At 43.1% G+C, this 15,238-nt stretch overlaps 1 protein-coding gene and 1 long non-coding RNA gene across 6 annotated transcripts in view; one reads left to right on the top strand and one right to left on the bottom strand.

Moving 5' to 3' along the window:
* The window catches only part of Hydin (HYDIN axonemal central pair apparatus protein), a 421,354-nt gene that overhangs the window by 217,379 nt on the left and 188,737 nt on the right, over positions 1-15,238 (bottom strand). For all 5 annotated transcript variants that reach the window (XM_031341421.1, XM_031341424.1, XM_031341423.1 and 2 more), the window contains exons 13-16: positions 12,042-12,109; positions 5,733-5,968; positions 3,083-3,183; positions 499-634 (exon numbers count right to left, since the gene is read on the bottom strand). In XM_031341421.1, the coding sequence (XP_031197281.1) occupies positions 499-634; positions 3,083-3,183; positions 5,733-5,968; positions 12,042-12,109 (541 nt within the window). The remainder of the gene's footprint in view (positions 1-498; positions 635-3,082; positions 3,184-5,732; positions 5,969-12,041; positions 12,110-15,238) is intronic.
* Positions 3,146-4,061, top strand: LOC116070175. The gene is made up of 2 exons (XR_004110300.1): positions 3,146-3,220; positions 3,979-4,061. It is a non-coding gene; the product is annotated as an uncharacterized LOC116070175 (long non-coding RNA).

Here is a 15,238-nt window from a genome sequence, read left to right as displayed (position 1 = left end):
GCCAGGTGTAGTGATGTGTGGAAGGCTGTATTTCATAGGAATTAAGACACATTCTCTCTTCCAGTATAACCTCTAGATTTCTGGTCCAAAGGGTCCATTTATAAACATTTCATCACCGTATCTTGGTGATGCTGTTCAACTATGGCCATGAGTACAAATGAGATCTGCCAGCTCATTTCCCAAGCATGGTTAATTTACAGGCAATTATTTGCAGGTGCACTTAGGCATGTTGGTTTAATTGACACTTTCTCTTCTTTATCAAGGACAATTTCCTTGGGAAATTAGCAACTGTTTACACCTGCAGCTGCTCAGTCACACAGACAGCAATCCAGCTGTGGCTCCCTAAGCTTTGCACCCAACTCATTTAAGGGTTAAAAGTCAGAAGCACAGGAGGTCATGGGCCCAGGACCACCACAGCTTCTTAGAAGGATGCCTCTTTTTCACTGAGGGAGTCCACTGGGAGAAAGGTCAGCATTGAAGAAGGCTAAAGGCACTCACCTGAGGCAGGACCTTATAGCATCCAGGAAGGTCATCATGATTGACAAGCTGGATATTCTTCTCATATGGGTACTTCAGGAAGCAGCGCCCAAAGTCCACCTCTGTAGTCACTACCTGGAGCTTGGGTACGACACACCTGCTCGAAGGAGCCCAGTAACAGTTCAAAATGGAGAGCTTGTTACATTCAATCAGGCAGAGTGCTAACTAAGATAAATGTATCTGTCACTGTTAAAGTAGTGGTTTTTCTCTAATAACAATAATAGGGGGCACCATGGGGAACAAGTAACTGTTTCTACCCTTCTGTCCTGTTATCTCTCTCTTTTAGCCCCCACTTACCATTAATTAATCAGAAAGAACTAGAGGTAGACCTCCTTAAATAGCTGCCTTTGCTGTGTAGCGACAACCCTTCCCATTGATTTTTTGCACTATGCTCCTCCTTTGTGAAGGGTGCCATAGCCAAGTTCCTTAGGGTAGCTGGTCCGTGTCTGTGTCAAATAGGGCCAATGCCAACTACACAGAGGCTTAACTAGCTGTGCTGCTTGGATGGGTTAGAAAGCCTCCAAGGACAAAGCTTGGATCATTTAAATAACAATAATAATTCTAATTCCTGTGTGGAGTAGCTGTCTCCTGCAGCTCATTGCTGGGCTGGGGTTGTGCCAGCGCTCCTTGCACGTAGCCCTGTCGGTGACTTGGGTTCTATTCCATGTCGGTGGCTCTCAGTGTCTCATCTGCCCTATGCCACTCACTGTCCTGACATGCAGCACAAAGACGAAGAGGACTGCTTTTTAAGTTCCGTGGAGTCCACTTTAATGCTGACCTCACAAAGTCCAGCCTGTGTCCCTTTGAATCACCTGCTTTCTGTCTCACATCTCACCCCCTAGGGAGGAAAGTGAAAGTTGTTCTGGAGATTGGATGGCATTGTTTAGTGGGGCTGTTACTTTGAGGGTGATGTAGAAGAATCCAGGAGAGTGAGTGTAAGGGCACAGCTAGAGGGGATGAGCCTGGGGCGAGGGCTCAGCATGTCACTACTGGCTTTCTGAGTGGGTACAGTTGGGGACAAGTTCTAAGAGAAGCTCTTCTAGTGGGAGTCAGCAAGCAGTTCCCGCTGATGACATGGGAAATGATAACAAAAGGATCTCTCTTTAACCCGATGCCTGTTTCTGAGCAGGGATGAATGCTTATTTTTAGCTGGCATGGAAGTAGACAGTTGACTCAATGACTTTCTCAAAGCTCTTCCTTTGCTTCCCTAGCCCGTGTGACCAAGGTGGTGTATGATGTTTTACAGGGGTCACAGCAAACCTTAGCAGGAAACTCATGGTTGGTCCCTTAGGCATTATTATTATTTTTTTTTTACAATTCAGAATAACTGCACTGAGAGGAGGCTGAGGAGAACCAGAAAGAGCCAGCACAGAAGTCAAGTGCAAGATCAAAGCCAAAGCCAAAGCCAAAGCCAAAGCCAAAGCAGACCTCAGGAAGGTACAGATTGAGCCAAAGCCTTTCCTAGTTTCAGTGAGACAAACAAAATTGGAGTGTAGCAACATTTAAGCAGACTGAGGCAGCAAGAGTTCTAGTTCCTTCTAGGTTGATATTTGTCTCCATTCAAGCTTCTAACACACTGTTATTATTCCCTCACCAGTCAGTATGTCTGTGCCCTCTTTAAGGTGTGTCTTCCTAAGACTCATAAGACCTAACTGCAGATACTGATGTACTAGCTCTGCTATGTCCTTTCTGTTCACAGCCATTTGCTTCCATGCAGTTCTGAGGTCTGTCTGCTGTGGAAACGGTGCAGCCCTATTTAAACCTAACTTCAGGGATCCTTACTGACTCTCTGCAAAAGAGGGAGAAACTGGGTGCCTGGGAGATGTTGCTGTAGATAAAATGCTTGCAGTGCAAGCGTGAATTGCTGAGTTAGAATCTCCTGTACTCGGATAAAAGCTTCAAGTGGTGGGGCAGAGACAAGTGGATCCCGGATGCTCCATTGGCAGCTAGTCTAGGTAAAACACTGAGCTCCGGGTTCAGTGAGAAGCCCTGTCTCAAGAATAAGGTGGAGATTGATGGGGGAAGGCACAAAAGATCAATCTCTGGCCTCTACATGTGCACACTGGAGTGAATGCATCCCTACACTCATGTGCACACACATACATATACAACACACAGACACACGCTTGTATATGTGCATATACACAGAGTGAAAGTGATGTTTATATTATTAGAGACCAAGAACATCACCTTCTCCTACATGACCTTAATATATGCCACATTAAAAAACTCAAATAGAACTTAGCAACTCGTCACCTACCTGTTGAACCCTTTCAGTTCTTATACTTTGGGAGACTCATCAGAGAACAATATGATGCACACATAAAGCCCATTGGCCCTTGGTATCTCCACCCGAGGTCCTTTACAGATATTCTCTGTTTTAAAACTTTGTCCTTTGCACCCGTGATTCAATTTCCCATCCCCAGGATGGCAAGAGGAATCCACTGTGCAGTGTTTAGCAGGCCAGTTGCCTTGTGGGAGGCAGCCTGACCCTGAGCCCAGGGGGAAGGTGGGACACTGGTAGAGAGGAATAGGTGTATGCTACCTGGCTGTGATCAAGAGTGCCAGCACTTCTTCTCCGACACCCTCCACATCTACCACCAGCGCCAGCTCATATTTCTGCACGGTGTTGGAGCACAAGGTCACCTGGGAAGAAAAAGGTGACACATGGCTGTTCTGAAAGGTGAGCTCTCTGCATGGGAGAGCTGGGAGCACCAGCGTGTTTTCTTTTTCTTTTTCTTTTTTTTCTTTTTTTTTTTAGCCAGTGTGGTTTCTAAGTACCCTGTTTCATTAGATGGATGGTGTTTTACACTAAACACGTTACATTATTGGGTCAGGGCAGGGTGGATGTTTTCGAATGCTGGGTTAGTGTTAGCATAATAGGCTGGTTCATTTCTGGGGTGAACTGTATCACAGGAACTGCATACCTACACAAAGGGGAAGATGACCACAGATGGTGAGAGACTTAAAACATGTCAGACAGACTTTAATTATTGCTGTTTAAATTGTTCCTTATGCTACTAGGGGCTAACTAAATGACCAAACTTCAATATAACTGAAGAAACAGTATAGTGAATTTTCTCTTACATCAAAGGGAAATGAAAATAACTACATATACTTTAGAAGCTTGCAGGGTCAATCTGTTTTTCAAACTAAAAATTTGCCTCCCCTTTCTATTTTAGCAGAAAACTAGAAAGGTCCAAAGCCAGGTCTACCCGAGGACAGTCTCTACCCAGAACATTCTCCCCTATGTTTGTATTCACTGCTGTGAAACTTTGTCTTTAGGCCCTCTGAAAGCCTTGTTACAACTTTTAATTGCTTCAAAATGATTTCGACTGGAAATGATACTTGTTAGTTTGGAAAACAGCTTCTGGCATGGGCTAAGGGTTTTCTGTCTATAAATTATGTATCGGGTACTAATTAAAATCTTTTTGGTTGCAGAGGGAATTGCTGCATGCAAATTTGAGTCCACACAGACCTGGCTGAAAGTGCAGATCAGGAGGGAGAGCTGAAGCTTGGAGGGAGGTTTTGCCAAAAATACACACACACATACACACAAAATAAATAAAAAGGAAGGCATTGATTTGGAAAGAAAAATTGCCTGGCTCAGAGAAAAGCAGAGGTGTCGGCATGATTGAACCCCTTTGTTTATGTATTGGGATTGAGGTCGGCAGGAAGAAAGTTAAGGGGGTCTGGCAGGAGGCTGGTGGGGACAAGCCTTCTTCAGACACTCCTTTGGTATCTCAGGGATGCTGAGGAGCATGTGAAATGTAAACCCACCATAGCTGAGCTTCTCCCAGGGGAAGTCAGGTAGCTATCTCCAAAGAGAATGTTATGACAGAGCGAGTTTCTGTAGATTCCAGGAGAAGCCCATGGAACAGCTGAACATTCCCAGAAAAAAAGAGTTGAAATGAATAGATTTGAGGTGCGATATTGCAAGGCATCTCAAACAAATCTAGGGATGAAACAGTGGCTGGATTGAGTGAATACTCAATGATAATATCTACAAAATTAGCCATTTTAGCTCGGAAGGCTTTCCTTCCCAGAAACCACTTTGGCTTAGCAGCCATCCCCTTTGTAAGATCCTGGTGTCTGGAGAAGCAAAGGTGAAGGGAAGGGAGAAGGCTGAAACCCTTCTTGGTTAGCTATGAAATAACCCTACTGTTGGTACCATGAGGCACCACTAATGCCATTGCACTGGTCCGATTTCAGACCAAGTAGGGTGCTGGGCACCCTTCACATCTCTCCTCCTGTGGACTTAAATACAAAGCTCTAGTGGAAAGATGCATGGCACCCACATTTGCTAGGACCCAGATTTGTACTGCAAACCTGAATGACCTAGCTGTCAGCTTGGCATAAGCCTGGATGTTTATGGTTTTGGAGGACCTGAGTCTGAAGCCAGACTCTTGAGTTCTTCTACTCTTCTATTAGAGTCAATGGGTGCATTGTCTGTATGGAACAGTGATTGCACTAGAAAAAGCTAGAAGCCACAGCTCCTGTGAAGATATTGGTTCTGCATTCATGTTAGACCCAGTGGATATACATTTAACTGGGGTGTAACTGGTCTGGTGGGAACAAGGTTATTCTAAAGAGACTTGTGCCTTCCTTTCAGTCATTAGACTATTGTAACAGTAGTCCCCAAGATACTGGAGTCTCTTTTCCTATCAGCTCCTGGAATCTCAAGCTGGAGAAGGAGAAGGCCCTTTTTGCCTGGAAAGAGATCTTATCTGGTTCCAACAATTGGTCAGACTACCTCTGAGGAGAGGCTAGAGCTGAGATCGTGATGATGAATAGGGCCATATCCAGACCAGACCTGCTCTACTTAAACCAAATCTCATGTCAGGACCCCAAGAGGACTGAGGAGTAGGAGCCACTGGATATCTTTGTTCCTCTTTCTGTGGTGGAAGTTTCTCTCTCTACTCAAGCTTATTGAGAACTGGCTTGCTAGAATTGGCTGAGCACAGTGTTCAACCTTAGCGATTCCAGGGACCTGAGCAGCATGAATTTCCTTGCCCAACCTATTTGCATCTGGTTCTGTGGTCTCAGAGGCTTAGTCCCTACAGGGCCAGTTTTGTGTGTGGTTCCCTGGCATTCCCTATCACTGTCCTTGGACAGAAGATCCTAGGTGATGTATCAGTGGCTGTCTGAAAGGTGATGGGTGTTCAGCTGTGTGTGCCGATAGCTGTGCGCTTTACCTTGATGGCAGCAAAGCCCTGGGCACGGATGGTGCCACTGTTGGGAGTTATGGTGAATTCTTTGGGTTTCGTTGTGGATATTTCTGTATTAATCCAGGACCTTCGTTTGCTGTCTGACTCCTGAGAGTAACTTGGGATGCTACTTATGCCTTCACCATCTCCACGGACACGCAGTTTGAAGGTCATGGGGACCAAAGATGTATTATTGAGGGAACACATCAAAGTATGGGGAAATCCTGGAAAATAAAATTTGAGGTGAGAAAGATTTCTTTCCCCCAGTAGCCTCCCTTGGCCAACAAATCTCTCTATCAATGTCTTTGGATTGTAGATGTAATTCATTACTATGTCTCATTACTTTCTAACTTGCCTTAAGTATGTATGTATGTATGTATATATGTATGTATGTATGTATGTATATGTATGTCTCTGTATTTATTTATTTATTTGTTGTATGTGTGGGGTGTATGTGCACAGGTCAGAGGTCAATTTCAGGCGTCTTCCGCTTTAGTTTTTTGATTCAGGGTCTCTCACCGAGCCTGGGGTTTCCTGGTTTGGTGAGACGGGATGCCCAGCCAAGCTCAAGGATCCCAGTTTCTCCCTCTCTGAATTTGGTATTATAAGTATGCCCTACTGCATCCACATAGTCCATGTGGCTTCTGGAAGATCAATCTCAGGTTTCATTGATCTCCTGGCACTTCAGTGTCTCAGCCACATCCCTAGGCCCTCTTTAAAACTCTTTTTAATGTATGTACAAACTAGAGTCTCACTGGGACATCTTTATTTTCACAGACATGTGCCTATCCCTCTGCTTATATCCATTCCCTGTTAGCTCCTTAAATCCCCAGTCATACATCAGTACATACACTTCATCCATTCCTGAACTAGCTAGAGCATTTATCATGCATTTAGCCATGCAGGTTGAACAGCAATATAAAACAAGGCCTCACTTGTCATCCAGGCCCATCTAAAGAGGGCCTTGACTTTTAGTTATTGTGAGTTTGTCCTGTACAAGTGTATTTTGCCTCTAATCTCTGTATCAAATGCAGATTTTTAAAATGTAGGATCGTACTCAGTCCCATTTACCAATGCATGAAAGGAAGCCTACACACTTTGTCTGCTGTTTAATCTTGAACTGGGCCAAGAGGTGACAAAATTTGTACTGTTCCATTCAGAGAGCCATGCTCTCATGGCCATTGACATAGAATGTGATAATAGCCCCTCTCAGGAAAAACTCAGTGATCTGAGTTAGAGCTAGCCAGACACGAAGACTAGTTCGCCACTCCCAGAGTCCTGTGTCAGGTTAGATCCAGCCCCATTGGCTTCTGTTTGGTGAGACTCACATTCCTTTGGTAAGAGATGTAGGTCTCCTCTGCTGGGAAAGCAACAGATAGACTTTTGGCTGGATTTCCTGGGTGCCTGTTAAGTTGCTGTCACTTTTAGATCAAGAATAACCACACGACAATTGACATGCTTCTTTTAGATACAGTCTAGAGTTTTCTGCCTCAAACCACCTTCTCTTAGAAATCCCAAAGAAACTGGTGGAGTATCTTCTTCACCATCATGTAATTGCTATGTTGGGCCCTTCAGATCTTGCCCAATGAGGAGTCTGAAAAGTATACTTACCTTACCTGACCATTAATTAGTTAGTTGGTCTACTAGTATAGGGTATTAAGAAAACTGGATTCCACAGTGACATGGTCCTCCAAACAACTGCTCAGCCCAATTTTCTTAGCCAGAAGTTTTTCACAGAGTAAAACTCATTAAAACTTACTCAAAACAGTTCCTCACACTAGTGTCTGTGTTGCCCTATATCCTTCACAGAGCCTCAGGAGGGGTTGCTGGCTTGTTAAAGACTGAATGATTATTGGTATGAATGCTATTTATGCCTAGCCTTCTGGTCTCCCTACCCTCTTTCCATCTCCAGCCTGTTCTATCCACAGTCCTACCTGAATGAAAGTATTTTACAGTGCTCAACACCCTTATTCGTTCCAGTTAGCATCTATAGGTAAGGCTTAGGATAATTAATCAAAACAATTAGACAGAATGTTTAGGGATTCACAGAGGTAACTTACACTTCTTCCTATACTCAGACATTGATTTGAAGGAGAACATTCTTTAAAAATTTAATTTTTATTCAACATTTATATTTTTATGTAACCCCCAAAGGACCATTAAGAAGTTCATACTAAAAACAAAACAAAACAACCAACAACAACAAACACAACACTTTCTTGGGGCTAAGATGTCTCAGTGGTTAAGATCACTGACTACTTTTGTAGAGGACCCTGGTTCGATTTCCAGCACCTACAAGGCAGCTCACAACCTTCTGTAACTGCAGGTCCGGGGGATTTGATGCCCTCTCCTGGACTTCACTGCATATTGCATGCACATGGTATGCTTACATACATACAGGCAAAACACCTATACACATACAATAAAAATAAATGTGAATAAAGGTGTCTGTCAGTCTATCTGTATCACTGTTGCTAGAACTGGGGTCCAGGGCCTTGAGCATGCTAAGCAAGTGCTCTACTATTGTGCAGAATCTTCACCCCTAAGACCTCTTGAAGAAACAGGAAGCTATAGATCCCAGGACCACACAGAAGCAGCAGCAGAGTCTTCAAAAAGTTGATGTGTGGGGAACACAAGTTCACTACTAAACAACAGGCCCCGTAATGAAGACACTACACTGATTCAGTAACGTGTGTGACCAATAATCAAATGACATTGAAGAGACTTCTGGGAGTTCATGGGAGATTTTAGACACGAGAATCCCAATGTATCTAGTAAGCCAAGAATCCTCACAAAGCAGAGGGAAATATGTGGGTAGGTCACTTTGCAAATGAGGTGGTACTTTTGTAGTTATTCACAGAAAGTATTCAGAATAGGAGATATACAATCTGGGGAAGGTCTCTATACCTAGACCATGTACTTTATGCAGTGTGATGCATGTGGTGATCATCATAGAATGTTTTCTGAGTAATTAAAATTCTCCTATCACCACATGCAAAGCAACCAACAAATACATTACAAATAGGTTTTTTTATTTTTTGCCTAAAGAACTATTTTTCCCCCACAGTAGGTGGGTTCATTCAACTTGAAGCAAGACAAACAGGAAACAGTGAACAGACTGTGAAGAATAGGGATGTGGAGTTAAACACGCATTTCTCAATCTGGCCTTTTCCTGTTATCACCTTTTAGATAGAAGGGCTAATTAATTTCAAATCAAAGCAAATTAACCTACTAAATACACTCTAAATTCTCTTTCTCAAGTGAAATTCTATACTAAGGAATAGGATTTGGTTACATAGGCTAGGACATGGAAAGATCATAAATGCTATGAGTTTCTTCTTATAATCAGCCAAGGACCAAATTAGGCCTCACTGGGGCAAGATCTCAGATGAAAGCAGCTTTCAGAACAAATAGCAATTCCATCAATACCATGTGTCTTTGGCAAATCATTTGGTACTCTCAAGGCTCCACTTTTGATTAACTACAGTGACTACACTTCTGGGAAGGATTGCTGGGTTTAAGCACAATACTGCACGCCATGGACCCAGCAGTGACAAGCCACAAGAAACAAGCAAGGAAGATGTTATTGCTACTACTGCGGCTTCTGCTTCTGCTACTTCAGCTGACATTTTTTATCAGTGGATAAAATATAGATGGGGAGAAATGCCATGGGACAGATATGAGATAAGACAACAATATAGATGGAAAATCCTTCAACCTGGAGCAAGGGAACCCAAGAGTTGAACCACACAGCCTCAGTTTAATCCCAGAGCATCTCTCTAAGGAGGCTGCTGTTCAGCCAGCTGGGCAAATCAGAATTTGCATTTAGATACAGTGCAGGTCTGGGAGTTTTGGGCACTGATAGAGTACTTGCCTGCTATGCACAAAGCCATGGGTTTGATACCCAGCACTGCCAGAAAGCAAAGCAAAATCGCCAACATGTCAGCCTCTAAGTCCCAAGTACAAAGAGTACAGAATGTCTAGACAGTGAAATGATGCATGAGGTTGCTAAGTGTCACTGCTGGAAAAAGAGCAATATCCATAGCTTTGCAGCTCTCTTTATACATCACTTAGAAACAGCATCAAAATGGCCCTGCCACAGAGGAAGGGATTCTCTTGGCGAGCTATTAGAAATGGTAAGCGAGCTGCTTTCCTTCTCCTGGGTAGAGACCAAGGAGTACTGTATCCAATTTCTAAACTTACAGTAGGGGGGTGGCTTAGTTGGTGTGTTAGTTTGCCTTTGATTGCTGTGGCAAACATCATGACCAAAAGCAATGTGGGGGTGGGGGACAGGGTTTATTTGGCTTACATGGTCAAGTAACAGCCCATCATGGAAGGAAGTCAGGGCAGGAACTCAAGGGGGAACCTGGAGGCAGGCACTGAAGCAGAGAGCATGGTAGGATGCTTCTTACTGGTTTGTTGTCCATAGCTCACTTAGCCTGATATTTTATACCCCCAGGGTCGTCTGCCTCGGGGATGGCACCAGTGGGCTCTCCCATGCCAATAATTAACCAAGAAAAATGCCCCAGAGGCTTGCCTACAGGTCAATCTGATGGAGGCATTTTCTTAGTTGAGGTTCCTTCTTCCAAGATGACCTCAACTTGTGTCAAGTTAATATAAAATTAGCCAGAACACTTTGCAGGCATGAGGATCTGAGATTGATCCCTGGCACTTCGTGAAAAGATGGGTGTGGTGGCACGTACTTATAATCCCAAGTGCTGTGGAGACAGGGTCAGGAGGGTCCCTTGATGTCTTAGAGTTTTATTGCTGTGGAGACACCATGACCACAGCAACTCTTAGAAAGGAAAACATTAAATTTGGACTGGTTTATAGTTCAGAGGTTTAGTCCATTATTATCATGGCAGGAAGCATGGTGGCATGCAGGCAGACATGGTGCTGGAGAAGGAGCTAAGAATTCTACATCGGGATCCACAGGCAGTAGGAAGAGAATATGATCCACTAGACTTGGCTTGAGCTTCTGAGGCCTCAAAGCCTACCCCCTGGAGATACACTTCCTCCAACAAAGCCATATGTTCTATAACAAGGCTACACCTCCTAATAGTGCATGGACCAAGCATTCAAACACATGAGTCTATGTGGGCCATTCCTATTCAAAACACCACACTGGGGCCCACTGGCCAGCAGGCTCGTCTAATCAGTGAGCTCCAGGCCATCTTCCTTCTTAAGGTATTTCTAGGGTTGATATTCAAGTTGTCCTCCAGATTCTGTTGCAGGATATTTGATCATACCATGAACCCCAAGACTGTGTTACTTACTGGAAAAAAAACCAACATGTTTTAGTTGTGGCATAGCTCAGCCCTTAGCACACACCTTTAATCCCTCTGGCTAAAATATAGACACACCCTTAGTACATACCTTTAATCCCAAACAATGAAGATAAAGTTAAATTTGTAGAAAGAAGCACCCATATTTGAAAGTGATGTCTAGGGCTGGAGAGATGGCTTAGCGGTTAAGAGCACTGACTACTCTTCCAGAGGTCCTGAGCTCAAATCCCAGCAACCACATGGTGGCTCACAACTATCCGTAATGGGATCTGATGCCCTCTTCTGGTGTGTCTGAAGACAGCTACAGTGTACTCACATACATAAAATAAATAAATCTTAAAAAAAAAAAAGAAAGTGATGTCTAATTGAGTGGCAGACAAAGTGACAAATCAGAGAAAGATTTGGCAAAATAGGGAAGCTACTTAAGAGAGCAGTATGTGTGTGTGGAGAGAGAGACAGAGAGAGAGAGAGTCAGAGATGGGGAGAGAGAGAGAGAGAGAGAGAGTAGAAGGAAAAGGCAGTTTTACCAGGACAATTTTATAGTGACAGGTTGAAGAGAGGATAAGCTAGACACAAGTGAAGACAGAATGAGCCAGAGAATGAGAAGAAACCAGAAGTTTGGAACAGATTGCCAGAACCAGTTTGAGGCCAATTCAGGGAGAGGCAGAGAGAAAAGCCAGATTGAATCAGTCAGTTTAGAGAGGAGTTGGAGCCAGAACAGCTGAGTTGAACAACTCTGAAGCCAGAGTTCAGAAAGAGCAAGAAAGGGGGAGCTTATTCAGCAGTAAGTCCCAAAGGCTGAAGACATTCTAGGCCTAGGCCAAGATTATATGGTACAGTGGCTAGATGCTTCCAGGCCTAGGCCTAGGTTAGCCGACAGATACAATAAGCCTCAAAGACAACATGTACACCAGGTAAATAAAAAGTACAATTACAAAATTACACATGCACACACACACACACACACACACACACACACACACACACAAAGAAAAAAGAAAATGTTACTCACCATAGGAAACATTCCCAAAGTTCAGAGCAGGGACATTAAAATGGAATGTAGGTCCAATTACACAGCCTCTGAAAGTCAGACACAAATTGGGGAAATAGGGAATGAGTCAAGGTAATGATCAGAACTGGGAAGGGAATACACACAATAAGCAAACTTTGATATGAGATCAATGGCAGAGTCTAAGAAGCCGTGATATGACAAGCCATCACAGTAGCCATTACAATCATTTTTCAGAGTGTGTGTGGTATATATTGGTGGGCTCAGCATCTGTGTACAAGAGTTTGCATGGGAGCATGGAACCCTAGCATCTTTATAAAAGCCGAGCAAGTGTGGGGGTCACTTGTAATACCAGCACTCAAGAGGCAGAGACAGGGAGTCCCTGGGTCATGATGTCTAACCAGAGTACGTGGGCCTCAGGTTCAGTGAGAGACCCTGACTTCTCAAATAAAGCAGAGAGTAATTGAGAAACACACCGACTGTCTCACTGAGCCTCCACATACATGTGTTCATGTGTGTTCACACACATGTGAACATGAAGGCATATACATGGATACCACACACTCATACACAAAAAAGGTTTCTAAGTCTCAAACTTTAGGTTTTAGGAAATGACTGTGGTTAGTGTATATAACTTTGCCCTTAACAGGGGACAGGGAAAAGGCAGCCAGTCCACCAAGCTAATGCTACAAGATGTAGTTAACTTGGATGGATCATATACTCTGTAATTAACTCATTGAGAAACAACAATTGGGAGAGATGGCTCAGTGGATAAGAGCATGTACTGACTGTTCTTGCAGAGGACTAGAATCTAGCTCACACTGCCTATAACTTCAGGCCCAGGGAATCTGATGCCTTCTTCTGACTTCTGGGCACCTGCACTCATATCTGCTCAGGTCCCCCTATCATATATACACATAATTAAGGATAAAATAAAGAGTTAAGAAATAAATAAAGTGTATATTGGATCTTTGGAAATGTCTTCCCTGTGAGCTAACTTTCATAGTGTTGGAAAGTGCTATGCAGGCTGCCAGGGAAGAAAAAATTATCAGTGTTCTTACTCAGCAGTGAACCCTGTATATAAAAGATATGTTCACTGGTACAGTAGTGGCATGACTGTTAGGGAAGTAGCCAGTGAGTTTTTGGTTGGATTTTAAATTAGTTCCATAGGAGAAAATTCATACCTAGTACTGTAAACTTGATAAAAAAAAAATTCCATGGTTAGAGAGGTCATAGGCCATAGGTAGGAACCAGCTATTGTTTTACTAGAGATGTCATCAAACTTACCTTCTAAATATTTGTACTTATACCCATAGATTAGTGCTGCTACCAACATCGGCCAAAGAGAATGGACATCCTTAAGAATCTGTAAAAGCTTGAGGAATGTATTTCTTCCTGGGGCTTCTAGAAAGACTCATACATCTACCATCACCTTTAATGTAGCTCCATTAAGACAAGTGTGGAGCTCCTAATCGATCGATCTCTAAAATAATAAATCTATATTGTTTTGAGCTACTAAATTTGTGGTAATAGTTTACAACAGCCAAAGAATGCTTCAATGGCTGGCGTTCTTGTTTACTGGTTAGGCAGTAATCATTGTTCTCCATAATCAATATCTTTTAAAATGACAGCAAAGGTAAGGACTGAATGATTTTCCAGACACGTGGCGAAGCTTTAAATGTTAGAGAGACACAGAGACCTGTTATGTCACATGTTCTGCACTGGAGCCTTAGTGATGCTGGTGGCTGCTGGAGAAGTGGCTCTGCCGGGCTGAGGCTTCTGTGGAGAAGTGGAAGGTGACCACAGCCAAGGCTCCAGCTGAAGAGAAGCTGCAAGTCTTAAATCCCAGTGTGGGGGATGCCAGGGCCAATAAGTGGGAGAGGGCGGGGTGGCAGGCACGGGGAGGGGGAAGGCAACAGGGGTTTGTTCTTGTTTTTGTTTGTTTGTTTTTTGGAGGGGAAACTGGGAAAGGAGAAATTTACATGTAAATAAAGAAAATATCTAAAAAAAAAAAAAAAAATCTGTTCTCATGACTCTATTTCATGTTGATGATTTGAAATGATTTCCAAAAGCCTGTCTGGTACCCAGCAGTCAGTGAGGGTCTAACTGAGAATTAAGCCAAAGAAGCTCAGAACTTAGCTTCTTGAGTTGGAAGAGACAGTTTTCGGAGCCAGAGTAACAAGTAGATCAAAAACCATATAAAATGCACAGGGATAAAAGAAAGTAGGAAAAGAGCAGGGGAAACTGCATAAAGTCGTCGTTTAATCAGTGCAGAAGCTGAAAGGCACAGAGATAAATCATATGCCATCAAAGGCTCTGCTCACTGAGAGAACAGTGGCTAAATCATGCCACCTGGACTTGGATGTGGTCACATGAATTCTAACAGGATATTACCCGGCCGCCCAGCAATGCGATAACCTGCTAATGGGATCGTTTCAAAGACTCAGACTGATTGGATTAGCATGCAAGTGAGAGGCAATTTAAAGTGCCAAGTATATCCGTGCAATAGTTAAAACTTTATAAAATTACATATGCCAGAAGAGAGATAGAACAAGATTGCTCATTGGGATATGGTTGAAAGCCACATCAATTTCCTATCGTAGTTTATTCAACCACTTAAACTATTGTGTCATGTAATTAAAAGATCATTAGGAACAGTAAGCATGTATTTGTTCTTTTATAAGGTATACCAGCCCCAAATACATGGAGTTCAGGGCAGGGCACCTGACAATAAAAAAATAAAAAAAAATTCTAGAATTCACACTATTAACTTCATAGGCATTTTTTGAGACAGGGACCCCAAGAAAGGTTTATCTCTCTCCAAGTAATATATGAAGTTATAATAATAACACAGGGCTGGAAACATGATCTTTTGTGTATTATTTTCATATAACTACACATTTACTTGTGATACCAGTGGCTCACAGGTTTCCTGAATCATGGTGCATAGTTTAAAGTGATAGAATACTTTCAAACGCATGCAGCACCCAGCAAGAGGAGGTGAAGCAGACAAGGAAAGCTATGCAGGGTTTTCTTTCTCTCTCTTAGTAACTGGTAATATGTTTAGGGACAAAGCCCCAAGCATTCTTGGCACAACTGAGTTTTCTTTTTCATTGAGAAAAAGCAAAATAAACATCAAAAAGACAGTGGAGAGGAGAGCATGAAAACTGGGGGGAAGCAGTCCAAAGGATGGAAGGGAA

This window comes from Mastomys coucha, unplaced genomic scaffold (genome assembly GCF_008632895.1).
Source record: "Mastomys coucha isolate ucsf_1 unplaced genomic scaffold, UCSF_Mcou_1 pScaffold22, whole genome shotgun sequence".
Lineage (NCBI taxonomy): Eukaryota > Metazoa > Chordata > Mammalia > Rodentia > Muridae > Mastomys > Mastomys coucha.
This window is presented reverse-complemented; position numbering and strand designations above follow the sequence as displayed.